This window comes from Arabidopsis lyrata (genome assembly GCF_000004255.2).
Source record: "Arabidopsis lyrata subsp. lyrata unplaced genomic scaffold ARALYscaffold_5, whole genome shotgun sequence".
In the NCBI taxonomy this organism is placed as follows: domain Eukaryota; kingdom Viridiplantae; phylum Streptophyta; class Magnoliopsida; order Brassicales; family Brassicaceae; genus Arabidopsis; species Arabidopsis lyrata.
In genome coordinates, this window is record NW_003302551.1 from 719830 (window position 1) to 747708 (window position 27879).

Genomic DNA, 27879 nt, shown 5'->3' on the forward strand with positions numbered 1-27879 from the left:
TAAGTTCAGTCATTCAGAGCCTCACCAACTTTTGGATTTCTGCGTTTAGACTCCCAAGTGCTTGCATATCAGAAATTGACCGGCTTTGTTCAGCATTCTTGTGGTCCGGACCTGCTCTAAACCCAAAGAAAGCCAAAGTGGCATGGAGAGATGTATGTTTACCTAGAGAAGAAGGCGGTCTAGGTCTAAGATCAATACATGAAGCAAATAAAGTCAGCTGTTTAAAACTGATTTGGAGAATAACCTCCTCCGACTCTTTATGGGCACAATGGATAAAGCTATATCTAATACGGAAAGGTTCCTTCTGGTCACTTAAGGAAAAAACATCAATGGGGTCTTGGATGTGGAGAAAACTCCTCAAATACAAGGAGCTTGCTGCAAGTTTTACTAAAATAGAGGTGATGAATGGAAGAGAAACTTCTTTTTGGTATGATAATTGGTCACAAATGGGGAGGCTTATTGATTACACGGGTCAGAGAGGATGTATTGATATGGGGATAACAATTCAGTCCTCACTAGCAGAGGTGATTGCAACACATAAAAGAAGAAGGCACAGAGTTGAAAATCTCAACAAAATAGAGGCAGAGATTGATGCAATTAAAACAAAGGGGCTGACACACGAAAGAGATGTAGTGCTATGGAAAGGCAAAGGAGATCGATACAAGACCAAATTCAGTACTAATGAGACATGGGACGCAATTCGGGAAGCTAGGCCATGTATGGAATGGTGCGAGGGTATTTGGTTCCTCCATGCCACACCCAAACACTCTTTCATATCATGGCTTGCAATAAAGAATCGCTTAGCAACTGGAGACAGAATGCTAACTTGGCAAAATGGAGTAGACCCGTCTTGTGTTTTCTGCACTCAACAAATTGAAGACAGAGACCACCTCTTCTTTAAGTGTTGCTATGCTGAAGAAATCTGGTCTGGTTTGAGCCGTAAGATACTTGGACAGAAATTCACCACATCGTGGAGTGATGTTCTCAGGATCCTCACAGACAAGTCGTTGCGCAGAGTTGACCTATTCCTGGTACGGTACACTTTTCAGCTAGCCATATACTCAATATGGAGAGAAAGGAACAGTCGGAGGCATGGAGAAACACCAATACCACCACTACAGCTGCTTCAAACTCTTGACAAACAAGTTCGGAACAGGATCTCCTCGATTCGAAAACAAGGAGATAGGAGGTACGACGGATGCATGGAAGCTTGGTTCGCTTCGAGATAAACACTACAAGGGAATAGTTTGTAATTTTATTTGATCACTTATTAACCAAACGATGCACTTGATGTAAAAACGTTTTTTTCGAATAAATTTTACATTTTATTCAAAAAAAAAAAAAAAAAAAAAAAAAAAAGAGATTGCAAGGAATACTGAGGGAATTTATTTGACACAAAGAAAATATACGTTGGATATTATTTCTGAAACTGGTCTTATGGGTGCCAAGCCGGTCAATTTTCCTTTGGACCAAAATCATAAATTAGCGGTATCAAAGAATGAACTTCTTACGGATCCAGAACGGTATAGGAGGTTGGTTGGAAGGTTGATATATTTGGCTGTTACGCGTCCGGACCTTGCATATTGTGTCCATATCTTGTCACAATTTATGCAGGTTCCGCGCCAGGACCATTGGGATGCGGCTTTGAGAGTCGTTCGTTATTTAAAAGGTACTGCAGGCCAAGGCATCCTTCTTAGTTCTGATTGTGACTTACATGTTCGTGGATGGTGTGACTCAGATTGGGAAGGATGCCCTCTTACTCGGCGTTCTTTGACGGGTTGGTTTATTCAGTTGGGAGCTTCTCCGATTTCATGGTGTACAAAGAAGCATGATCGGGTCTCCATGTCTTCGGCTGAAGCGGAATATAGAGCCATGGGAGATACTACTAAGGAGTTGCTCTGGATAAAGGCATGCTTGCGAGATTTTGGAGTTATGCATTCGTCACCTATGTCTCTATTTTGTGACAATGAAGCTGCTCTTCATATTGCGGCTAATCCCGTTTTCCATGAACGGACTAAACATGTTGAATCCGATTGTCATTTTATACGAGACGAGATAGTGGCAGGAGTGATAGCTACTCAACATGTTCCTACTGAGGGTCAGCTTGCCGATATTTTTACCAAAGCATTGGGAGCTCGTGAATTTTTGGCATTTCAAGACAAGTTGGGCATTCTTAATCTTCATGCTCCAACTTGAGGGGGGGTATTGGTGTATATATTAGCTTGTCCTTAATCGTCTTTTACTTGTATCATTAGGTTAGCTAATTAGGTCATAATTCCCTTGTATAAATGGTGCCTCTTTGGCCTATGTGAATAATAACAGAGAATTCTATTCAATCACGTTTCTCTGACATGGATCCTAGAAAAACATGGTGAAAGCTCTTAGATATATATGGTTTTCAAAGTGGTAAGTAAATATTAGCCAAGCAGCAAGCGTTGAACTTGGCTGATATTTACTTACCACTTTGATGTAAAACCATATATATCTTAGAGCCTTCACTATGTTTTTCTAGTGGTTCTAGTAAATATCAGCCAAGCAGCAAGCGTTGAAACAAACCAGAGGTGGTGAGCTAGTGGTTCTAGTCTTGTGGAAGAGTGGCCCTGTTGGTATAGGCCAGGGATCGATTCTCCCCAGACGCATAATTGCTTAGTTTATCTCTTTAGCCACATGAGTATGGGCCCATTGTTTACGGCCCATTTGAAAACTTGGGAGGGACCCTACCCGTGGGATACCCTCTCCCCATGGATTAGTCCTAGACCCCTCCATAGGTATAGGAATTTACCCTTAAGTTAAAAAAAAAAAAAAAAGCAAGCGTTGAAACATCACAAATCAAAATGTTTCAACCTAAAGAAAATATTCCACGCAAATCCCAAGCGATTTGCAAACCTAAAGCCAAACTCATAACAAACAAAAAGATCATACCAAGAACCTCAACTCATATACATGGGTTTGAAAAAAGGGGCTAAGCTTCTTGAATAGTGGATACTTCAAGGACTGCCTGCCCCAGTCCCCCTGTAATATATCGTTTCAACTAGGATCTTCCTATACTTTCATCCTCTACCTATATATTCTCCCCTATACACACTATACTCTTCACAATTCCACCCAATTTTATACAATTCCATCCAATTCACCAAAATCAATTATGTTGCCTAAATGCGTTTTAAAATCATAAAATAGTATTTTAAAATTGATTTCTCTGCCAATTTGTGCCTCATCTTCGAAATTGGTTACTCTCACTCGCATTCTCTGATTCATTACCCCTATTGTGCTCTACATCATCGTCACTACAATTGTACAAAATAAAACATCATCGTCATACATTTCTTTCTCACTATCATTAACAAATTCAAACAATTTCGGACGAATTCAAACAAATCCAACTACGATAACAGGTTCTTTAAAAGAAATATCATAACTTTCGACCCAACCATGCTTCGGATTCTCTAGAGACGACGATCCAATCAACACCAGAGACAACGAAACAGAAGCAGAACAAGAAGAATAACAAAAAGAATTGGACAATCTAAAGAGATGAAGCAAAATCCGAAGTAGAAGTTGAAGAAAGAGTGTCGGTATCGATGGAGAAGAAGAAGAACTCCAAATCCTAACTAAAAATTTTTCCCCCTTTTGATTTTTAAGTCAAATCGAACCCTTTCTATCAAACAGAAGGTTCAATTCTGGTTATGAAACATGGATCAGATTACCGGTTTAATCGCAGATTATCAATTGTAAAACGCAATTTTATGATTTTAAAATGCATTTAGGCAGCATAATTGATTTTGGTGAATTGGGTGGAATTGTATAAAATTGGGTGGAATTGTGAAGAGTATAATGTGTATAGAGGGAAATAGGTAGAGGATGAAAATATCGAAGGAACTTAGTTGAAACGATATATTACAGGGGGACTGGGGCAGGCAACCCATACTTCAATGAGCTCCCACAAAATCTTGAACATTGAGTTTTCAAAAGAACATGCAGCACCATCCTAATATTTCAAATATATAATTTCATGGAAGATATTCTCAAAATCATTTTGAGATCAACCTCTAACTTTAGTGTATAAATGTAACCGGTATACACCACATCCTAGGTATTATCACGGTTTTAACTACGCTCATGTTTATCTACTTTTCAAAGTAACCTATCCTCAAAACACGAGTTCAAAACTTCAAAAAACATCTTAAATTTTTGAGCAATATAAATTCTTAAATTTACACACACACACATATATATTATCAAAAGTTATTTGAAGTATAAAATTTGATATAATACAAAAAGATTAGCACACAAAAAACTTTCATTAAAGATAGAACATATTAACATTTATTTTGAACACTTAAAGATTATTATATCATATGATCAATCCAAATATATCGAAGTAAACCAAGTAATACTTTTGAAAATTGGTTTCTTCTTTCCATATGATATATACTTCAAAACTTAAAATTTGATGTATTATACCGAATTAATTGTTTAATTAATTGGGGTTCTATCTTCTAACTAATATGCAATATAAGCCAAAATATTGTGGAGGATCAGTAGAGGTGAGTCAACATATTAATATATCAATTCCCTTCTCTTTGCTTCACCTTGTTATCATACAACATAATATTTCTTTGATTTTGACATTTTCCTATATAGCTGCACTCACAATCAATATTTATAGATCAAATATATATAATATATAATTATTTAGTTATTATATACAATATGAATTTTCAATTACAACATGATATTTAATAATATGAAGATGTTGGATGCTTCTGTTTGGAATGTCCTTGGTATTGGAATATATCCGATACGATTGGAGTATTATTGTCTTTAAATATGCTCATATGTATATTTGCATGTGCAATGTGGGATGTGTAATCTAGTTTAATGAATTAAATTTAGTATCTATAACATGGTACGTATGATTTACACATATATAGTCATAAACTATTCAATTAAAGAAAAACAAAAATTCCCCGAATAAATCTATAGGATATATTCAAGTGGATGTTTTATCTTCCTTTATATATATGTAGCCAGAAAAAAGTACGATTTTTATTTTTAAATACCGGACATGATATCATATATGGTACTACTTGAACAGAGACCCACCTAATCATAGTTATATTTTAGTCTTTACTTATACATATATTTTAATTATATAAACTTTATTAATCAGATATATGACCAATAGTTCCAAACAATAATTGCTTTTGTTTATAACAAATATGCAATAACAAGTTTGAGTATGGATATTAACAATACTTTAATCCCATAGGTAAGTTGTACAAATATTTTAGTTGTAAATTAGAACGGTAAGTTTTTACGGAATAGTTCAAAACTGTAAAAAAAAATGATACATAAAAGCTATATAAAAAGCTGAGAGTAACGTTTTTGGTAACATTTTTAGTAATGTTTTTATGATTTGTAACTGTTGAAACGGTAGAAAGTTACCAATCAAAGCCATATAACATGAACTATATATTATGTTATATATTTTTGGTTCCAAATTCAAAAATAATTTTACATATACTTTTAATTATAATAAATCTATGTACACGTATATAAACTATTAACAACTCAAATATAAAATATCTCATTAGTTTAGGCATAGATCCATACATTTACATATACAACTTTTCAAAGTAAAAAATCTATAATATAATTATTAAGTTTGAAGAAGACATGTAGCCTAATGATTTATTAAAACACCGTCATTGCGTATAAACATTTTTTTTTTTTTGATAAAAACAAACATTATTTTAAATATCGTAAAATCAGGATATCTGTATTTATATTTTTTTAAATGGATATCTGTTAACATGTCTCGGTGGACAGCTGAATTTGATTTATCTGAAAATTCAGACATGGAAAATTAGAGAGCTAGCTTTCGAAAGTTAAACACTTTATTTGGAACAACATTTTAGGTTATATGGTAGTAAATTATAGATTAAGATAGATCGTGAGAGCGAAAAAAAAAAAAAAAAAAGATAGATCGTGAGATGTATTACGATATCTTTTGTCCCGTTATGGGGCAGTGCGAGAGACGATTTATCTCCTATACCTTTGATCTTGAAAGTGTTCCCATGTCGGTTTATGAGAACATGAATTTCATATTATGGTGTCGACCGAAGCATGACGGATATCAGAACAAGAGGCTGAGACATTCCTTTAGATTTTTAATACAGCATAAATGCAAGTAGGTCTTTTTGAAGTTTAGCTAGTGAAGATTTTGTATACACTAAATGGTGGGTGATGTCTAGCTATGGTCAGATTGGTGTTTTTTTTTTTCCAAAGTTTCTACCATTTTTTAACCATTCAACCGCATTTCATCCTTTAGCCATTTCGTTTAATCCGCCTTCTTCATTCGAAACCATTAGTCAACAAAATAGCAAACTTACTTTCTTTTATTATATAAAACACAAACTCTAACCAAATCCAAACTTAAAAAGCTCACTAAAGATATATTATATATTGATTATGAAAACAACAAGCGAAGATAACAAAATTATCACCTAATTAAGTTATACAATAATAAGATATTATCAACCTCTTCCAAATGGATGATTTTGCTCAGGAAACTTCACTTCACCATCCAAAGAAACTCCGCCACGACCACTGCCGCGGCCACCACCACCACCGCGATTTACATTTCTCACCATTCCTCCAACTCCAAGAAAATCTAACGTTAACTTATCCGAGCCGCTCATATTTCCATTGTCTCCAAATTGAACGTCGAAGATACTGCCACCGGATCCTCCACCGCCATTAACGGCCGCTAATGAGTTCATTAGACCTTGAAGGTTTCCATTATTATCATTCTCCATAATTCGTCCTCCACCAAAGTGATTAGCGATAACACTTGATGAATTAGACGAAGAAGCTAAGCCTCTGAACAAAGCAGAAGGATCGTTGCTTGTGACTGAACCCATTTGTGTAGCTTTCTGAAGTAGTGCCGTAGCTGACACGTTAGAACCCGTGTTCAAGTTTTCTTCACGGTGATGAACCAGAACGTCGGTGCTATATAGAGAAGGAAAAGTCGTCTCCGAGTTCTTGGTGTTTTCTTGAAAGAATCCGAGGTTGAAGAAGCTGTTGTTGGTGTTGCTATTCTTGAGGTTGATGTTGTCCACTGGATCAAACTGTATCAGACCATGCTGGTTCATGAAACTCTGATCATTGTTGTTTGGCATTGTAGTCGACATTCCTTGGCTCGAAGCGCATTGGATTAGGAAGTTAGGGTTTGACGATTGCGGAAGAAAGTCTCTCCTATTTTCAGAAGTTGCAATGTTCAGATTGTAACCCGCGAGAGGGGAAAATCCAGAACTCGGATGGTCACTTAAATGGTGGTGTGAGAGAGCGCTGCCACCACCAAGTCTCCCGTAGATTCCCCCAGAGCCGACACCGCTACTAGCAGCTGCCATTGACGTAAAGCTCACGGTAGGGTTTCTTGCAGTCTCTTGTATCAATGCATCGCAGAAAGCCCTATGTGTGATGTAACTATCACGTCTACAAAGCAAAAAATAAAAATGTAAATAAGACAACGGTCGATAAATAAAGCTATTAATTCATATATATAAACTTTATATTATGTAATAATTCCGTGAGTCATAATCAATAAATGCTATAGTTATTGTGGCTACCATATATAGGAGAGAATGTTAGAAGAATATAGAGGTCGAGTCAATTGCTAATTTAGTGAAAGACCTTCTTCATTTAATGCAAAACCCATGAATGTTAATATAAGTCAGTCACATTCTGCAACAACGTATATTACTCAAACCATGAAAATATAGAAAGAAACCCTAGAAGAGCATTAAAGTGTTCACCAGAACACTGTAATAAATATAAGTAACGCACTCTTACCAAATATGTATGTATATATTACATACATAGAGAGAGATAGAGATAAGAAGAGGGTCCACAAATGAAGAGGAGTTTCGTAAAAAGGGGAACCTGCAAAGTGAAGAAGAAGAAAACAAAAGTAGAAAATAGAAAAACAAAATCCAACTCATACATGTGACCAAATTTAGCATCTTTTAAATTTTCTTACTTTCTATTCACTGTCTTTCTCTATTCACTACTCATCAACAACCAAACAAATACATTGATAGATCCTATGTACATAATGACTATATACATTTTATAAGCGGTGTACTCGAGGTTCAAACTCCGTGGCCAAATATACAATTTTTCAATCACAGATGATTATATATATTTGGTATTTTCCATGTAAATTAGTAAATAAGCTAAGTTTTACATGCAGTGTTGAATGCAGCTTTTACTTAGAATAGATTTTCAATATAATACAAAATAACGGTGGTCCATTGTTATACTTTACCAAGATAAGAAGGTATATCTTGATACCACACACACTGACACATATATTATACGTTTCATCACTTAAACCAAATACGAACAAATTATTTAAATGAAATGGATAGAGATTAGTTACCTAGAGAAGATGGTACCACAGTCACATCGATACTCCTTAGTTCCACAAGTCTTAGAGTGAGCCTTCCAATCTGACTGAACAGCGTAACGCTTAGAACATTTCTCGCATTTCCACTTCTTTTCGCCATGTTTACGGTAATAATGCTTCTTGATTCCGGTGAGGTCTCCGAGAGCACGTGATGGGTCATGGTGAACGCACGTGGGCTCCGGACAAAGATATACTTTCCTCTTCACTTCTTTGGTTGACTTCTGTTTCAGCTTCCATGGGAGGTTGTGTCCTCTTCGGTGAAGCTGTAGATTTTGTTCTCTTTGAAACCCTTTGTTGCATACATCACATATGAATCTGTTTGTAGCCATTAGTGTCTTTGGAGATAATGCTACCACTTCCGCATCAGGATCTATTTCAATCAATAAAAGACTTTAACCAATTAAATTTAGTCACCAATCGGATCCGAAATGTCAATCTATGTAGACTATATCGAGAAAATGTTACACACAATTACAAACATGTACATAGACTGTCAATATAGATGATGAAATCTTGATACTATATTTACAAAAAAAAAGAGAACAAAAGATTAGGGTTCTTCTATTTGTTTTCTTGGATTTATCTTAAAGCTTATAGTGATTCTTATAGAAATTTATTAGTGATGAATCCCATAAATATATATAAAAGAGAGAGATTTATGTGTAAGAGGTACTTGCTTGGGTTTCCGGGTTGGTTTCTTCGTTTCTTGGGTGGTGGAGCTGAGGAGTTAGGTTGTTGAATCATTGACATAAAAGTATCTTTCCGGTTAAAGTCGTTATCTCCGGTGCCGGAGCTGGTGATGAAGAAAGGCTGAGCAGAGGATGATGATGAAGGAATAACGCTTGTGTTATATGATGATGACGACATCTTTAGATCTTCTTCTTTGCGTGGAAGAGAATAATCTACAAATAATTCATAAGAAAAAAAAGTTAGAAAAAAAAGATAGTGAAAGAAATCAACTAATCTTTTGATAAGAAAACGAAGGGAGGAATTATAAGAACAGGAAAAATCCATAGAGATTGACGACATGAAGAATTTTTATAAAAACAATTCACTAGAAGACATAAACAAAGAAAAACAAATTAAGAGTTTATACTTTTGTTTTTTGTTCCTAAACTTTTGAAAGAATTAAGAGGAAAGATTTCTGAGTTGTTTTTTTCTTGTACCTGAGATCAAGAGAAAGAAACCAAGAAGAAGAAGGAAGAAAAAATAGTCAAAATTAAAAGCTATAAATCGGAGCTAAAGAAAGAACCAAGAAGAAGATGATGATGATATAGAAGGTGATGAAGAAGAAGACACTATTCCTATATATTATGTATTATAATACAAATACAAACCTCAAAGCCCTATCTCTCTCTATCTGTATATCTCTTTCTCTCTCTCTACTGTTTTGTGTTCTTCTTCTTTTAAAAATAAGCCATATATGAAATGATCTTGAAAAGTATGTCTAAGGTCCCCTCTCTGTCTCTATCATTTTATTTTATTTCATTTATATAAAATAAAGCTACTTTTTTTCTTATAATTTAATTTGACAGAATTAAGAAGGATGGTTACGGTTTGGGTGTCACTGTTAAAACGGTGAAATGTGTCCACATGCGGGGGTGTGTTGTGGGTACCACATTTTTCTCATTCGTATCTTTCTGGTGAGCTTTAAGACAAAACCCTCGTTTTCTCTTCATTTAACTTGATTAGGTTTTGTTGTACTAACTTTTTATTGTTTTTATCTAACAAAATCGTTAATAATATAACATATTGTATATTAATACACATGATACACCAATCATATAGACACTTTTTTAAATTTGTTAGATTCTTTGTATGAAAATTAATATATTGCTTTTTTATTTTGGTTCAATATGTTCAATTGTTCAACCTTAATTAAGAAAAATCCAATGCAAAAGAATTGAACCAATTGGTTTGAACCAAACCTTAATCCTGAACGAGTAACCCTCAACCGATCTGAATAGATTTTATAACAATAAATCAGAAAATTTCAATCTTAATAAACGTGTATCCAGAATTTGTCCCGAATCATCATCATCTTCAATAATCGTTTTGCCAATAAAATGGAATGAACTTCTTCAATGCGCTTCATCATTCTATGAACTTTTAGATAGCCAGAGAATATTCACAATAGTATTTGAATGAATTTGCTGATACCCATGTAATAGTTGCTGCTTGCCATATACCAAGTAGATTTGTACCATTTTAATTCCAATATCACTTTAAGAGCTTTGATAAAATAAGATTGATATATATTACTAATCGACCGTATAGTTTGATTTTCTCTTTTTCACCTAGTCTTTTTATCTTATATAATTTAATTGTTACTTTAGTTTAATTAGAAAGTACCAAAACATATTAACTTGATACTCTCTTCATTTTAACAAAAAAACATATTAAGTATCAGGCAACTTCTCAACTTGATACTCTCTTCATTACCATCGACCCTTATAATAAGATCGTACCAACTAAGCTGAAATAGCTAAGCCTCTCTGATTGGGTTGTAATATGAAATAGCACACACTCACACACACAAAAGAGCCTATATAAGGAGATAGATACCAAACACAGCCCACGAACCAGTTGTTTTTTGGGCCAGCCCTCTAGAAAAGTAAGCCCACAAGAAACTTAGATGAACCGAAATTGTATGGGAAAATAAGAAAAACTCAACAACTCTGTTTCTGCCATTCCGAGAGTTGATAATAATTTTTATAACTGAATCTGATACACTTCAAAGTTAATGGATTAGCTAGTCAACATATGAAGAGCTAGGTCTCTTTTTCACTAGCTCCGTTTCATCAATAGAACGAAAGAGATAAACTTGGAAAATAAGGAACAGCTAAGCGTTTGTAACAAGAGTGATACAAATGATAATAACCTGTAGAATGAGGATTAAGATCGAAAGCGACGAGGTTATCTTCATCGCGAAGCACGAGGATAACCTTATTGGTGTCCCTACAAATGGCCAAAGGTGTGAGAGGAGGGTGCGGAATGTCATGAGTACCAAACAAAGTGGAGTAATTGGAAGTGGAAGGCAAGTGAACGGAGAAGATCTTTTCCCATGTGTTGTCTTTAACCCTCCACCAAATTTCTTGCTTATCTCCAATCCACTCAGAGATGCAGAGACGGCCATGGAGATTGCATAGAACAATGCTATCACCATAACAATCAGAGGTAATAAAAGGTGGGGTTTGAATGATTTGAAACATCTCTGTGTGAATATCAAAAACTATGAGTTTGGTATTTGATGTTGGATCTCCATCTTCATCTCCCGTGACCCAGTAGATTGATCCGTCTGCAAACACTGGCCCCTGATCGCTATACAGATTATGATTCAAGATATTATGACGATCAAGAGTATTAGTATTCACGAACCTATGTTTTTTCTTCTAAATCCAAAACCTCACACGTAGTAGTAAAAAAAGGATAAGTATTATATAGCCATACTAGTTTATATCTTCCCGTAACGCTATCTTTACTGTCAAATATTATGGAATAAAATATATTATTGAGTTGTATCAAATATGAAAATACAAGATACATATATATAATGTCAACATTAACATAATGCTAACACCCATATAATGTAAACTTTCCTAAACACATAAGTATATAGCTTGTACAAGAGGTAATATAGAGATCTAGAATATTCTTCGGTTTGGGCTTCACTCCATAATGGACTTTAACGATCCATATTACTTGGTCCGCAAGATACACATCTTGCGTATCTCCAATACTCCCTTCACGACAAAAGTGAGAGACGCAAAACGCAAAATATGCAATCACAAAGCGGAACACCTATGTCGTGGACATCATGTCGAGGAAGGACAAATCATGTCAAACACTCCTCGGGGTACAACAAACTTCAAAAGAGGGATGGAACTTCAGCTCGCCTTTAGTCTTGGTAAATTGGGAATAACAACATCCCGTGGGTGCAAATCTTGCAACTCCACAAATAATTGTCCTTATCACGGATAGTCCACAAATCGGATTAAAAAATTTTGACCTAAAAACAAGAGCATTCCAAACAACTCCCCCGTAATATGAGAAATCAAAACTCATATTAAAAAAATTAAATATTCTAATCAACAATAAATCTCCGTGAAACCCAAAAACCCATAAGCATCATCACTTTGTAGAATATCCTAATTAGAAAAACTCTTGCACTAATTCAATAAAGCCTTATTTAGAAAGAAACCTAACTATTGTAATAAACGTAGACATAAAAAAAATATCTCATACCCTAAAATCAAAACCATAACGTGGACACAACCTCACGTCATCATCATCTGGATCGTCACCATCACCATCGTCTTCGATGGCTTCACATCCCATGGGCATTATGATCACAAATTTTTTTTAATGCGGAAGCGTTTAATTTAGATTAACAACTCACAAGGATCGACTTCTCTGATACCATGTCAAATATTATGGAATAAAATATATTACCTCAATACTCCCCCGCACGACAAACGTGGTCCGCAAAACGCAAACTTTGCAATCACAAAGCGGAACACGTATGTCGTGGAGGATATGTCGGGACGGACAAATCATGTCAACAAACGCCTAAGGGTATAAGCTTCAATCTTGAAAATAGGGGTGGAATTTTTGCTCGTCTTTGGTCTTGGTAAAAGGGAATACATCCCGTGGGCGCAAATTATGCTGCTCCACAAACAATCATCCTTATCTTGGATGGTCCATAACTCGGACTAAACATGACCTAAAAACATGAGCGTTCCAATAAACTATACTAATGGTTAAACTATAACCAAACTCCCCCGTAATGGTAAAACTATTACCAAACTCTCTTACAACTAGAAGAGCCAATATATAAAATTTCTCTGAAAAAATCTTAACTCAAGAATATCCAGAAACAATAAAACTAGAAACCCATATAAGCCATAAACGACCCTTTAGAATCATTATTTTAAATAAAAGAAAAACCCCATTAATTATTGTACTAAAAACCAAAAACAGAACTCTAACTAAGAGTAAATTGTTCTCTTAATAAAAAACCTAACGTGGAACAAATCCACACCTCACGTCATCATCGTCTCCGTCTCCACCGTCTTCAACATCATCTTCTCCTCCAAGGGTCACCGTCTCCATGATCTTCTCTTGATCACAAGAGTTCTAATGCGGAAGCTTTAATTTCGATCCACTAGAATCGTCTGCTCTGATACCATGTCAAATATTATGGAATAAAATATATTATTGAGTTGTATCAAATATGAAAATACAAGATACATATATATAATGTCAACATTAACATAATGCTAACACCCATATAATGTAAATTTTCCTAAACACATAAGTATATAGCTTGTACAAGAGGTAATATAGAGATCTAGAATATTCTTCGGTTTGGGCTTCACTCCATAATGGACTTTAACGATCCATATTACTGGGTCCGCAAGATACACATTTTGCGTATCTCCAATATTTACCAAATCCAAACTGAGAAAATGACAGTCTTGGATATTTAACAGGATTTGGATCTTGAACTGAATCGGGATCGACCTGTTTGTTCATACAAATCTGTTGAATTCTCGATAGTGGGAGTTCTATGTACGTTTTTGTAGCCGGATTTACCACTTTTACTGCTATGTCAACGGCATATAAGCAGACAAGGCCATCGCAGCTCTCTGAAATATAGAGATTCCATTCAGTTATTTCGAATTTCAAAGCCTTTTCATCTATCACAGAAGCTGACGTCGGCTCCAAGGCAACTGTTTCTAAAGAGAAATTGGTTTCCTATGCCACTTTAGCTACAAAATAATTAGAGACAAGAAGAAGTTTGCACTCTTTGCTTTGCTCAAGAGCCATGTATCTTTCTACGAAATCCTTCGACATGATAAAAGATCTCCAGTGTTTTGACACAGCTAGAAATCTCATGAGCGTTTTCACTGGAAGCATCACCATGATTTCTTCGACGATATCGTTAGGTATATGAATCTTCTCAAACTCGCTTCTTCTTCGTTTGATTTCTTTTCTTGCGGACGAAGCAACTTGTTTGTTTGTAAGTAGTTTCTGAGTCTTCTCCATTGATGTCATGTTTACTTCTTCTTACTCTCGTGAATTGAATGTCCGCCGAATTCATAAACTATGTCTAGCAAGGAATTAGGTCAACGAACTAACATAACCTAATACACTTTGTTTTGTTTAAGTTACGCATCTATTGGGCCTAAACGAGCCAATACAAAATAGTTCTACAAAACCAATGATCTAACATATATAACCCATTAAATTTTTTGTATATCAAACATATTTGTTTTCTTTTTCTTGATCAAGGAATCAAATTAAACAAAAAAAAAATAATAATAACTTGGCAAGAAAGATTTCAAAAAAAAAAACTCACTGGTTGTCACAAGCCCTCTTGAAAAACTTAGCAAGTCAAGCAAATTACTCGAACAATGGTGTTCACCGGTTGTTGAACTTGCCTATGTCCTTCGCTCGTTGCGCTCGTGCCAGAGGTTATAGACCGTTGACTGAAACGCCATATAAATAAGGATGAAAGTTAATTTCTCATAGGGTTTATCCATTAGCCGATGTATTGTGATATGATGGTCCAGTCCGGTTCCGGCACCACACCAAGAATATCTTCTACTACCTCTGTCCATACCGTAAACGTGTAGGGACAAGCAAAGAACAATTGATCCCTCGTTTCATCTGTCTCTCCCAAAAAAACAAACAAGTTTGGACACAACGCCAATCAAATAATCTTACTCCATCTCACTCTTACTACATCATCACCGTCCAGAGCTTGCAAACAGTGATAATGTGGTTCTAATCAATTGCACATTTCAATTTACAAATCATAACATATTAAGTATTAGGTGTAAGTTTTTTTTTAATACTATCGACAAGACCCAAGCCTTAACCCATTATTTTCTACTATGAGCAATAACAAGATTTGATGGAGTGAATTCTGGTGAGGAAAGTTACAGAATTGGACCTTTAGCATTTGACTAAAGACACTTCTCCAGTTTTTTTTTTTTTTTCTTTGAGTGTAAAATTGTTTTAAATTTAAAACTTAATTAAATTCGATATTTGTGTATGAAAGAGTTCTGTGAGGAATCTCTTAGTATTATTTTTGTTTTCTTGGTTAAACGTAAATTGTAATGCAAAAAGGAACGAAAGAGAGTGTGATACAACAAGCAGCCCAACGGTTAACACCAATATGTTTTTAGAACAGCCCACTCGAAAATTAAACTAACATGAAACCTAAATGAATCAAGATTGTAAGGAATAACTAAAATTTAAAACCGTCACCAAGATCAAAGAGACACAATATATATCAACTGTGTATGCATGTGTCTACCATTCGGAGAGTTAGATATTCTGGAAACTACGAATGAAACTCACACACACTTATTGCCAATTTTGATAATTGATACACATCAAAGTTATTGGATCAGTCAACATATATGACAAGCTAGGTCTCTTTTTCAATAGAATGAAAGAGTGATAAACTTGGAAAATAAGGAACAGCTAAGCCTTTGTAACAAGAGATATACAAATGATAACCTGTAGAGTGAGGATAGCCTTATTGGTGTCCCTACAAATGGCCAAAGGTGTGAGAGGGTGCGGGAAGTCAATACCAAACAAAGTACAAGTGGAAGGCAAATGAACGGAGAAGATCCTTTCCCATGTATTATCTTTAACCCTCCACCAAAACTCTTGCGTATCTAAGTAATTATCAACCAGCACTTGAGATATACAGAGATGGCCATGGAGATTGCATAAAACAATGAGATTACCATAAAGATAAGAGGTAATAAAAGGTGGGGTTTCAACGACTTGAAACATCTCTGTGTGAATATCAAAAACTATGAGTTTGGTATCTAAATTTGGCTCTCCATCTTCATCTCCAGTGAGCCAGTATAGATTGATCCGTCTGCAAACACTGGCCCCTGATCGTTGAACAAATTATGATTCATGATATGACGATCAAGAGTATCAGTATTCACGAACCTCCATGTTTTTTCTTCTAAATCCAAAACCTCACACGTAGTAGTAGAAAAAAGAAAGGTATTATATAGCCATACTAGTTTATATCTCCCCGTAACGCTATCTTTCCCAAATCCAAACTGAGAAAATGACAGTCCATGAACTGAATTCGGACGGCACCTGTACTTTGTGCATACAAATCTGTTGAATTCTCGATAGTGGGAGTTCTATGTACATTTTTGTGGCCGGATTTACCACTTTTACTGCTATGTTAATGGCGTATAAGCAGACAAGGCCATCGCAGCTCTCTGAAATATAGAGTTTCCATTCAGTTTTTCGAATTTCAAAGCCTTTTCATCTACCACAGAAGCTGACGTCGGCTCCAAGGCAACTGTTATTAAAGAGAAATTGGTTTTCTGTGCCACATTATCTTTAAAATAATTAGAGACAAGAAGAAGTTTGCACTCTTTGCTTTGCTCAAGAGCCTTGTATCTTTCTCCGAATTCCTTAGACGTGATCAGAGATCTCCAGTGTTTTGACACAGCTCGAAATCTCATGAGCGATTTCACTGGAAGCATCACCATGATTTCTTCGACGATATCGTTAGGTATATGAATCTTCTCAAACTCGCTTCCTCTTCGTTTGATTTCTTTTCTTGCGGACGAAGCAACTTGCTTGTTTGTAAGTAGTTTCTGAGTCTTCTCCATTGATGTCATGTTTTCTTCTTCTTACTCTCGTGATTTAGAGTGTGCGCAGAATTTATAAACTGTGTTTTGCCTTCTTCTACCAAAACTCGATTTCCTTATTTCAGCAATTAGGTTAAACTAACCGACATAATGTGGTGGGCTTTAAGACAAAACCAAAACTCCACAAATCAGTGTTTAGGAATTAGGACCTTTAGAGCATGATTAACAATGGTATCTTAAAAATGGTTCTTAGAAGTATTAAAGTAATAATATGACATGTGGTTGGTTCTTAAGGTTAGTTTTGGGTCTTAACTAAGCCACTTTTCTTAGTTTTGGGTCTTAGCTAAGTTACATTTCTTACTTAAGAACTCTTTAAGATACCCTTGTTAGGTTTTACTTTTTAAATCATCAGTTGGGCCTAAGCGAGCCCAAAGGCTAGAACTAAATAATTCTACAACTGATTTTTTTTTACGGCAAAAATTCTACAATTAATTAAAAAACATATTGATGGGTTTTTTCAATGGTAATAATAACTGACTATGATTACAATATATAAATGTTATTTTTTTTAATTTTCTCAACCACAGTTATCAAGTATTGTAAAAATTCTGTCTTTTTTTTTTCCTGCAATCAATATCATATCTTATTATATAATTTTGAAAACCGTACTTTATATAATAAAATGTGTGATAGTCTCTAACTCATCATAACTGTGTTAGTCCGTTACTCATTCGATTTTGGCATTATTTGATAAAAACAATTACAACTTTTTTTTTTCTAGGAGACTCAAGATCTTTTATGTACATAAAATTTGGTTTACCAAATGTTTGTCAAAATTCATGAGATAAAAAATTAAAGCTTTTTCTTTTTACTTTAAATTCCTTTTTCACTAAAAAACAATTTAAATTCCCTCTATGCAACTACATAGAAGTAGTATTTTGATCATTAATTAGTCATCATCATCTTTATTCTTGTTATTCTCTCATTTTTTTTCAATCTTTTTCTTGAAAATTGAAAATCAACTCATACTTAATCCATGGGATGGACGCATATCGAAGATTCTCTTCTTTTGGAAGACGTCAGGAAATACGGAACACTCAAGTGGAAACAAGTAGCTGTGTCGATGTTATCGCACCAACATTCTCATGTTGCGTGCAAAGCAAGAATACTCGAATTGATCGAATCAAATGTAGCTTTCTCTTTCATTCGCAGTTTCCGATCAAAAAGATGATCGTGAATTATGTATAATAGTATTTGTTTAGGTATTCTTTTAATTTGTATGGTGATGATGTCGATATAGTATACTTTTTCGATGTATTTTGTAGACTTTTTTAGGTTATGTATATTATCTGCACACTATTTTAGGTTATGATTGATGAAGTCATAGATTTCAAGATGACCATGACTTAACTTTAATAATTATTTTATGCCTTTTATCTGAACCAACATTATGGTTACGAATCCCATGGAAGCTTCCCCGCAATCAAAAATTGTTAGCCAAAACAAAAAGAGAAAGGTTTTTAATTACTCTTAAATAAATTTTTATGTTTTTTTTATCATTGAAATCATTTTTTTTAATAACTATACAGCCTGCGGCAAAGAGCAAAATAATACCTCTTGGATTCGTCCGGAAAGCAAAGAAAAAACCAAGATATGAGATGTCTGAATTCGTTAATAACTTTAAAATTCCCTATATAACACTAAAAAAAAATTGAGTTAGTAGGAAGAACTTTGAGACAAAAATATTTGTTTATTACGATTTTGTTATCATTTGTATTTGTCACAAATTCGTAGTTGGTTTGTCACAATGTTGTGACAAAATAAACCATGACCGAATATTGTCACAATTAGTGACAAAATTATAACCACAATTGTAAACGTAGCAATTGTGACAATATTATGACATATAGTCACAAATTTGGTACAGTTTTTTTTTTTTACTATTCTACGAGTGACAGTTTGTGACATTGTAGTGACTATTTGTTAGTAACTATATAATTGGTCTTCATCATTGACAATTTTTTTGTCTTAAATCTATATATATAATAGGAGAGTCTTCTCTCCATCTAAGCTATCCACATCATCATCCACCTAAGCATGCATTTAATTACAAATTAAAAATATAATTTATTTAAAATGTTCATGCAATACATATTTATTTTTAGTTATTGTTACAAATAAATTAATATTATAAATAAAAAACAAAGAAATATAAATTTATACATAATAATATAATTTAGTCTTCTCTCCATCTAGGCTATCAACTCATCATTCACCTAAGCATGCATTTAATCAAAAATTAAAAATATAATTTATTTTAAATGCTCATTCAATACATATTTATTTTTAGTTATTGTTATTTATGATTAAAAATATTTAAGTTAAATACAAATGAATTAATATTATAAGCAAAACACAAAGAAATATAAACTTATACATAATAATAGAAATTGAATTTTAGCGAGAAAATGTTTAAGATTAATCATATTTAAAATTTTATAAACATTTCTGTTTTAGAATTGAGATATTAAAAATCAATATGATGGATATTTCAGTTTTAAAATTGATATATTCAAAATCAATATGATGGATATTGCAAAAATTATATGAAAGTTGAAAGATCATACATTTATTAACTTTCAAAAAACAAATATAGTAATGAATCATGAAATACTTAAAAATCAATATGTTGGGTAATTCTAAAATTCTATAAAATTATATATATATATATTTGTCAACATTTGGGCCACAACTGGCCGGCCCATTAGCCTAATTTCTACAATTAAATTGTAGAGTCGGGACTCGATCCCTGGTGTGATATATATATATATATATATATATATATAGCTAAATAGTATCGTGTATAATAATTTAAAACAAAACTAAAATATAATTATGTATACTTTTAATATTTTAGCTTTTTATAAATATAATATAAAATTTTATATATAAGTAAATGTATAAATGCATTTGATAGTAATACAAATATTATGCACTTATTAAAAATATAAAATTTATTTTAAAAATATCAAAAAGAAGTAGAAAAAGCACAATTGCAACATTGAATTTAATAAGATAGAAACAAAAAAAAGTGAAAAGAAAAATAATAGTGACAAAATTAGTCTGAGAAAGCTAAATTCCTAAAGAAAAAGCAAATATATAAAATGAGATATATATATATATATATATAAGTATATTTTTTTTTCTTTTTTTCTTCTAAATACAATAGATATAAATTAGAAAAAATAAACCACATTTAAAATATCACATTTGAGTTTCTAGAATTATATAAAAAAATGTTATTCATAAGAATTCATGCACTAAAAGATAATATATATAATGAACGGTCATAAGATACTAAGTCAAATACAAAAAAAAATCGTTTAATATATGTAGCATATTATAAATAGACGTGTACATCTATACAATTATCACTTATAACATTTATATTATATTTATATAACCGCTTTTTACCAATAGAATTACATATATATTTTAAATAGTATTCGAATAAATTTTTTTTAAAATAATGTAATTTACAAAACTATAAAAAATTGAATATATATTATTAAACTCACGCGTTGCGTGGGTCTATTTCTAGTTATAGAATGGTATAACTTTTTTTTGTTAATGTGTCTATTAAATAAATGTTTTGTTTCCATGAATAGTTTAGGCCCATTAAATAAATGGGCCTGAACAATGAACAAGTTCGGCCCATTAAAATATTCCGTCCGCGCGCATAGCTTTTGGAGGATGCCGCTCTTTTGTAAGAAGCAACACGTTGTTGAGTCTCTAACCTTTCTTTGAAATCTTTGACCTTTCCCTTCCTTCTCCTCCGCGAAATTCGAACAAATGTCTTAATTTTTAATTTCTTCTTCGTCTTCTTCAATTCGATGCAATAACAATAGTCACACTTCAATATCATCAATCTAGGGTTTTCAATTTCTTCATGTGATTTTTTTTTCTTCTTCTCAATTTCAATTTTCAATCTGGGATTCGGAGAAGATGAAACGCGATTTCGACGAAATCTCCGAGGAAGAGTGGTCTCAACACTCTTTTAACCCTTCGCGAGTTCTTAAACGGCCACGGACTCCGAAGAAGACTCGGCCGGTGAATCCATCGCCTCCGATTGAGTCTTTTGCGTTTAGGAGACCTTCGACGGCGATGACGATTGAGAGTAATAATAGTAGCGATGGTGATTGTGTTGAGATTGAGGATTTAGGAGATTCGGATTCGGATGTGAAGATTGTGAATGGTGAGGATTTGTTGTTGGAGGATGAGGAAGAAGTTGAGGAGACGAAAGTTGTGATGCGAGCTGCGAGAGTTGGTAGGAGATTTGTGATTGAAGATGAAGAAGCGAGTGATGATGATGATGAGGCTGAGAGTAGTGCTAGTGAGGACGAATTTGGAAGAGGAGGAGGAGGTGGTGGAGGAAGGAGAGGAGAAGACGAAGATGTTGTTGGGAAGGCATTGCAAAAGTGTGCTAAAATCTCAGCCGATCTTCGAAAGGAGCTTTATGGTACATCTTCTGGGGTTACTACTTGTGACAGATACTCTGAAGTTGAAACTTCTACTGTGAGGATTGTTACACAGGTACTGAATTTGGTGAATTAGACAACTTCTGTTAACTGGGTTTTGAAGGTTTCTGCTGTGTGATTTAGCTAGAAAGTAGTTGCTTTGAAACAATCTAGAGTGTCTTCCTTAGACATTGTGAAGTGGGTTTTGATTTTATAACATATTTTGTGGTAATCTTTGATTGTCACACAGGTACTGGCTCTTCTATATTCTGCGGAGTATTTACTTGAATTTGGTGAATTGGAACTTATAATATCTGGGGTTTGAAGGTTTCTGCTGTTATACTCATGAATACAACTTTACTGGACTTTAAGTTGCAAGATTTAGCGTAAAAGTATTTGCTTTAATTTCATATAGAGTGTGTTCCGTAGCTAACTGTGAAGTGCGTTTTGATTAGATAACATAAATTGTGGTAATCTTTGATTGGTTTGGTTAGGGTTTATTGTTTTGTTAACTAAAACTTATTTACTTTTGGGGTTGATTTTGTGATGATTGCAGAATGATATTGATGATGCTTGTAAAGCAGAGGATTCTGATTTTCAGCCTATACTCAAGCCTTACCAGTTAGTTGGTGTTAACTTTCTTCTTCTGTTGTATAAGAAAGGAATTGAAGGAGGTATGTATTTTACTAGTTTCGATCTGTAAAATTTTTTAGCGTGAATGTTACTTTGTAACTGACGTTTCTATTGTTTGTAGCCATTCTAGCTGATGAGATGGGTCTTGGAAAGACCATTCAGGTGCAGTTTGCTCTGTTATTACTGGATAAGTTGTCTTTGTTTCTTTTATTTTATCAAGACTAATTTTGCTCCTATTTACCTTAGGCAATAACATATTTAACCCTCCTAAATCGCTTAAACAATGACCCTGGTCCTCATTTGGTTGTATGCCCTGCCTCTGTCTTGGAAAACTGGGAGAGAGAGCTCAGAAAATGGTGTCCATCGTTTACTGTACTTCAATACCACGGGGCTGCAAGAGCAGCCTACTCAAGAGAATTGAATTCTTTGTCCAAAGCTGGGAAGCCACCGCCATTCAATGTGCTTCTTGTGTGTTACTCTCTGTTTGAACGGCATAGGTGCAACTTTGAAGTACTCTTGATACTTTATTTGCTTTTTGGCTTTTCTCGTCACTCATAGATGTTGGAATTTTACAGTGAACAACAGAAAGATGACCGAAAAGTACTAAAACGATGGCGTTGGAGCTGTGTTTTGATGGATGAAGCCCATGCTTTAAAAGATAAGAACAGTTACAGGTGGAAAAATTTGATGTCTGTGGCCAGAAACGCAAACCAGCGTCTTATGCTTACAGGAACGCCTCTACAAAATGATTTACATGTACAGTTGGTTTCTATTCATCTGTTCAAGATCTAGTTACCTAAGATTGGAGATATATCTTCATGTGGTCATACAATGCTTATTCCTTGCATGTGTTAATCTATGCAGGAATTATGGTCGCTGTTGGAGTTCATGTTGCCTGATATATTTACTACAGAGAATGTTGACTTGAAGAAGTTGTTGAATGCAGAAGATACTGAGTTGATTACTCGAATGAAATCTATTTTAGGTCCTTTCATCTTGAGGCGTTTAAAATCTGATGTCATGCAGCAACTTGTTCCGAAGATACAGCGGGTATGGATATATCTATGCTCGATTAAGTATACGATATTAATCTTCTAGCTGCAAATCTCATTAATTTCTCATCAATCCAATACAGGTTGAATATGTATTAATGGAGAAAAAGCAGGAAGATGCATATAAAGAAGCCATAGAGGAGTATCGTGCTGCTTCTCAAGCACGGCTTGTGAAGCTTTCATCAAAATCCTTGAATTCTTTAGCCAAGGCACTTCCAAAGCGTCAAATTTCAAACTATTTTACTCAATTTCGGAAGGTAATTCTCAGCTACTATGTACAAATCCCCTTTGTGCCAAATGAGTGTATTTTTCATGTGTCACTAAACTTTGGTTGTACAGATCGCAAATCATCCATTGTTAATTAGGCGGATATACAGCGATGAGGATGTCATTCGCATCGCCAGGAAATTGCACCCAATTGGTGCATTTGGATTTGAATGTTCCTTGGAGAGAGTGATAGAGGAAGTTAAGGGTTACAACGATTTCCGTATCCACCAGGTAAATGTCTCTCTTTCCAAAAGCAATTTAAAATCCATAAACAAACATGTTATGCAAATGAACAAGCTAACTTGTTTCTTTCTATAGCTTTTGTTCCAATTTGGAGTTAATGATACCAAAGGAACTCTCTCTGACAAACATGTCATGCTCTCAGCAAAATGTCGGGTACGTGATATTCTTCTTCCTCTTTGTAAAACCGAATAAGTATAACTAACATTGTGATCGATCTAACTGTCCTTTTATGTATCAGACATTAGCTGAGCTTCTCCCTTCAATGAAGAAATCCGGCCATCGTGTTCTAATATTTAGTCAATGGACATCGATGCTCGATATCTTAGAATGGACACTCGATGTAATCGGCGTTACATACCGAAGACTTGACGGCAGGTAAAAGAAAGAATAGTTAAATGTTACCTTTTTGACGATTCTGCGAAAAGGAAGAAGCTAAAGTCATTTTCCTTTTGTTTCCGACAGTACTCAAGTCACAGATAGACAAACCATAGTCGACACATTCAACAACGATAAGTCGATATTCGCATGTCTCTTGTCAACTCGAGCAGGTGGACAAGGTCTGAATTTAACCGGAGCAGATACGGTCATTATTCACGATATGGATTTTAATCCACAGATTGATCGTCAAGCTGAAGATCGTTGCCATCGTATTGGTCAAACAAAACCAGTCACTATCTTCAGGTTTGAGCTTTAAATCTTTGAATCAGTTTAGATAACTTTCTGAACAAAATTTGGTTTGGATTGGTTTATGTGTGTACTGGTCTATTTCCACATTTATCTGTGTATTAACTCTGGAAATGTTGGTACAGACTGGTGACGAAATCGACGGTTGATGAGAACATCTACGAGATAGCAAAGCGGAAACTTGTTCTTGATGCGGCGGTTCTAGAGTCTGGAGTTCACGTAGATGACAACGGAGACACACCTGAGAAAACCATGGGAGAGATTCTCGCTTCTCTTCTCATGGGATAACATTATTGTTACCTTTTTTTGTTTTGAGGTAAAATTAGTCAAGAAACGAAGTTAAATGTGTTATTCGAAACATGTGTAACACTAGCTATTAGACTTAAATTTAATAGTTATATTTTCTTCTACCGTTCTACGCATGTAAATTTAGGTATGACCAAAAGCTAACCGTAACCGTATTTCGGACCGTAACCGGACCGTTTTTCAACCGTAACAGGACCGTAACCGTATAAAACGGTTAAAAACGTAACTGTTTCAAAACAGATTAGTTACGGTTAAAAAATATACTAACCGTAACCGTCAATTAACCGTAAACGTGTCAAAACCGTTAGTTAACCATACGGTTAACCGCACTATTAACCGCATAATTAAAACTTTAAAAATATGATTGTAGCTGCGGATGATGCAAAAACAAATTTCGAATGTTCAGATAAAGATTTTCAAAAAAAGTAAATGATACCGCACATTAAAAAATCTACGTTAGGAAAAATGGTTTTTTCTCAAACAAATATGTTCTAATGCTATATTGCTAAAAATGAAGAAAATTTGGTTTATAACATATTTTTTTATTCTATTCAAAGTAGTATAAAAAGTTAGGCAACTCGTAAGATTTTACTTCCGATATTAACCGTATCGTAATCATCAAATAACCGTACCCGTATTTAACCGTAACCGTTGTAACCGTAACCGTATTTAACCGTAACCGTTTTAACCGTATATATAATGGTTAAGGTTACGGTTAAAGAAAATTTATAACCGTAACCGGCAGTTAATCGACCGTAACCGTAATAACCGTAACCGTGGTCATGCCTATGTAAATTATAACCCAAAATTTCCTTCTTCAGACCTAAAAAGTCCCAATTGTTCCAAACACTAAAATGAAGAAAATTTGGTTTATAACATATTTTTTTATTCTATTCAAAGTAGTATAAAAAGTTAGGCAACTCGTAAGATTTTACCTCCGATATTAACCGTATCGTAATCATCAAATAACCGTACCCGTATTTAACCGTAACCGTTGTAACCGTAACCGTATTTAACCGTAACCGTTTTAACCGTATATATAATGGTTAAGGTTACGGTTAAAGAAAATTTATAACCGTAACCGGCGGTTAATCGACCGTAACCGTAATAACCGTAACCGTGGTCATGCCTATGTAAATTATAACCCAAAATTTCCTTCTTCAGACCTAAAAAGTCCCAATTGTTCCAAACACTAAAATGTGAATCTGATTGTTGCATGGCGCAGTGATCAAATGAAGTGAACCATCAGGATAGGTTGGTTGGTCTTTGATCATTAAAGATTGTATAAAGGAGTGACCTTGCTTTAAGTGTTGGTGTCAAAATTGAACACCTCTCGCAATGATTAAAGCTCTCAAGTATCTTAATTCGTCAGAGTTGTATAAAACACAAATCTCACTAGATTGTTTTCCCATTGTCTTTGCTGAAACCTAACAAGGAACTAGTTCTATTGTGATTGGTCCATTTAAACTGAAAACTAAGGCCAACCGTAAACTTGTTGAATTATGTAAAGTGAGAAAATGAAAATCGTGTATAACTTATAAAGTCACATGATAAAGAGAAAGCAACCAGCTTTTTTGTCTGCCATAACAATTATTTAAAATATACATTCTTCTTCCTTTTTTATACTTAAAAAATGCGTTACTATTGTAGCCACAATTATAGTACTATTTAATTTAGAGTAACCAATCCCAAATATTACTTAGATAAGTAATAATTAGAAAAGTATTCGATACTAATTATCAATTGGGTTTTTAACTGTATGTTTTGCTATATAAATACCAAAGTTTTGTTTTTATATAACTCACTAACTTTTCATTTTGGTACGATAAAAAAAAAAACTCTATCCCGTGACTATTCCCACTTGTTGTTACTTTTTACATAGCCATTATCATTGTAGACTCCAAAAATCTGACAAACTCAATTATTTAGTTTTTAATTTATACGTTTATTTGTTTTTTTTCTAAAACAAAATTTGTTTTATTGATCAATTTGGTGAATGAATTGTCAGAAACGGTAGATGGACTCCACAACATCTGCGTGTCTCGTCACCTTACGTTATGGACCACAATTTACACCTATGAATGTGTCGGTAAAGCAAATAAATCGAAAAACTCACACCACTATTATTAAAATCAAAAGTGAATACTCCAAAAATGAAGTAAATGATATTTATCCAAAAATATCTAACAAATACGTAAAAATTGAATTATCTTGAACGTTTCTATACCTCTTTACTCTCTATATATAGTTCTATTTTCCTCACTAGCAACAACACACTTGAACACTTCTTTCGAAATCTCTCTCTATCTCTAAAAATGAAGCTCTCTATGCGTTTGATCTCAGCTGTTCTAATCATGTTCATGGTATTCGTCGCCACTGGTTCGTTTCTCATAACCTAATATCTAATTTGCACACATATGACATATACCCATGTCTTATTTATTCGTCATTTTGTTATAATAACATATAGTTCCATTTTTTTAAATAAAATTATATATTTAGGAGTTTCTATCGTTTAATCTTGTGAATGCTCATCTAATAAGTTTTTTTTTTTATTCAGTGCAAATTTAATTATAGTTCACTATAGCCACTTGGAAAGTTAATAAATATGCATCAAGCATGAGACACATGAAAGTATGAAACAAAGCTATGGTCTAAACCAAGTGTTCTTTTTGTGTTTTTGTTTTCTCTAGGGATGGGTCCAGTCACTGTGGAGGCACGTACGTGTGAGTCACAGAGCCATAGGTTCAAGGGTACATGCGTGAGAGAATCAAACTGCGCCAACGTGTGCCACAACGAAGGCTTTATCGGAGGTAACTGCCGTGGATTCCGTCGTCGTTGTTTCTGCACCAGGCATTGCTGATCTATCCATTCTCATAACTCAAGCTTTGATCCATCGTCGTGTGTCACTTCTTTCTTATCTAATCTTCCGTACAGTACTATGAAGTACCGTACATGAGTGTGTTCTTGGTGTTTTGTGTGTTTCCTATTTTAATGTAATGTTAAATCAACTAATGGCTTTTTGAGCCTTTGACTAATAATAATCAAAATCTATGTTCCGATAA

The 27879-nt window shown here is 34.2% G+C and overlaps 5 protein-coding genes and 2 pseudogenes across 8 annotated transcripts; 3 read left to right on the forward strand and 4 right to left on the reverse strand.

The window, feature by feature from the left end:
• Positions 1-413: 413 nt before the first annotated feature.
• On the forward strand, positions 414-1190 carry LOC110228705 (the record flags this gene model as incomplete). The annotated part of the gene is made up of 1 exon (XM_021026779.1): positions 414-1190. A coding segment is annotated over exon 1 (744 nt), but the record flags the coding sequence as incomplete, so codon positions are not given.
• Positions 1191-6383: 5193 nt separating this feature from the next.
• On the reverse strand, positions 6384-9924 carry LOC9311181 (protein indeterminate-domain 4, chloroplastic). 4 transcript variants are annotated; one of them, XM_002876749.2, is made up of 4 exons: positions 9811-9924; positions 9151-9375; positions 8447-8843; positions 6384-7500 (listed from the first exon to the last, which is right to left on the reverse strand). In XM_002876749.2, the coding sequence occupies exons 2-4, from the start codon at positions 9338-9340 to the stop codon at positions 6540-6542; spliced, it is 1548 nt and encodes a 515-aa protein (XP_002876795.1). In that variant the 5' UTR covers positions 9341-9375; positions 9811-9924; the 3' UTR covers positions 6384-6539. The 4 variants fall into 4 exon arrangements, with proteins under 4 accessions (XP_002876795.1, XP_020881176.1, XP_020881177.1 ...); XM_021025517.1 differs by having other exon boundaries at positions 9640-9896; XM_021025518.1 differs by having other exon boundaries at positions 9570-9896.
• A 1334-nt stretch (positions 9925-11258) lies between these two features.
• LOC9312865 lies at positions 11259-14569 on the reverse strand (annotated as a pseudogene).
• On the reverse strand, positions 11275-13585 carry LOC9312864 (F-box protein At2g34280). Its single transcript, XM_021024991.1, has 2 exons — positions 13515-13585; positions 11275-11794 (listed from the first exon to the last, which is right to left on the reverse strand). Exons 1-2 carry the CDS (start codon positions 13583-13585, stop codon positions 11275-11277), a joined length of 591 nt encoding a protein of 196 aa, XP_020880650.1.
• A 1369-nt stretch (positions 14570-15938) lies between the features above and the next one.
• Positions 15939-17261, reverse strand: LOC9312867 (annotated as a pseudogene).
• Positions 17262-20862: 3601 nt separating this feature from the next.
• Positions 20863-24920, forward strand: LOC9311182 (protein CHROMATIN REMODELING 19). Its single transcript, XM_021025415.1, has 12 exons — positions 20863-21705; positions 22186-22303; positions 22384-22424; positions 22509-22759; positions 22838-23018; positions 23127-23312; positions 23398-23571; positions 23654-23812; positions 23900-23977; positions 24063-24199; positions 24287-24505; positions 24634-24920. The coding sequence occupies exons 1-12, from the start codon at positions 21118-21120 to the stop codon at positions 24794-24796; spliced, it is 2295 nt and encodes a 764-aa protein (XP_020881074.1). The 5' UTR covers positions 20863-21117; the 3' UTR covers positions 24797-24920.
• A 1999-nt stretch (positions 24921-26919) lies between these two features.
• Positions 26920-27879, forward strand: LOC110228344 (defensin-like protein 2). Its single transcript, XM_021025450.1, has 2 exons — positions 26920-27193; positions 27508-27879. The coding sequence occupies exons 1-2, from the start codon at positions 27130-27132 to the stop codon at positions 27675-27677; spliced, it is 234 nt and encodes a 77-aa protein (XP_020881109.1). The 5' UTR covers positions 26920-27129; the 3' UTR covers positions 27678-27879.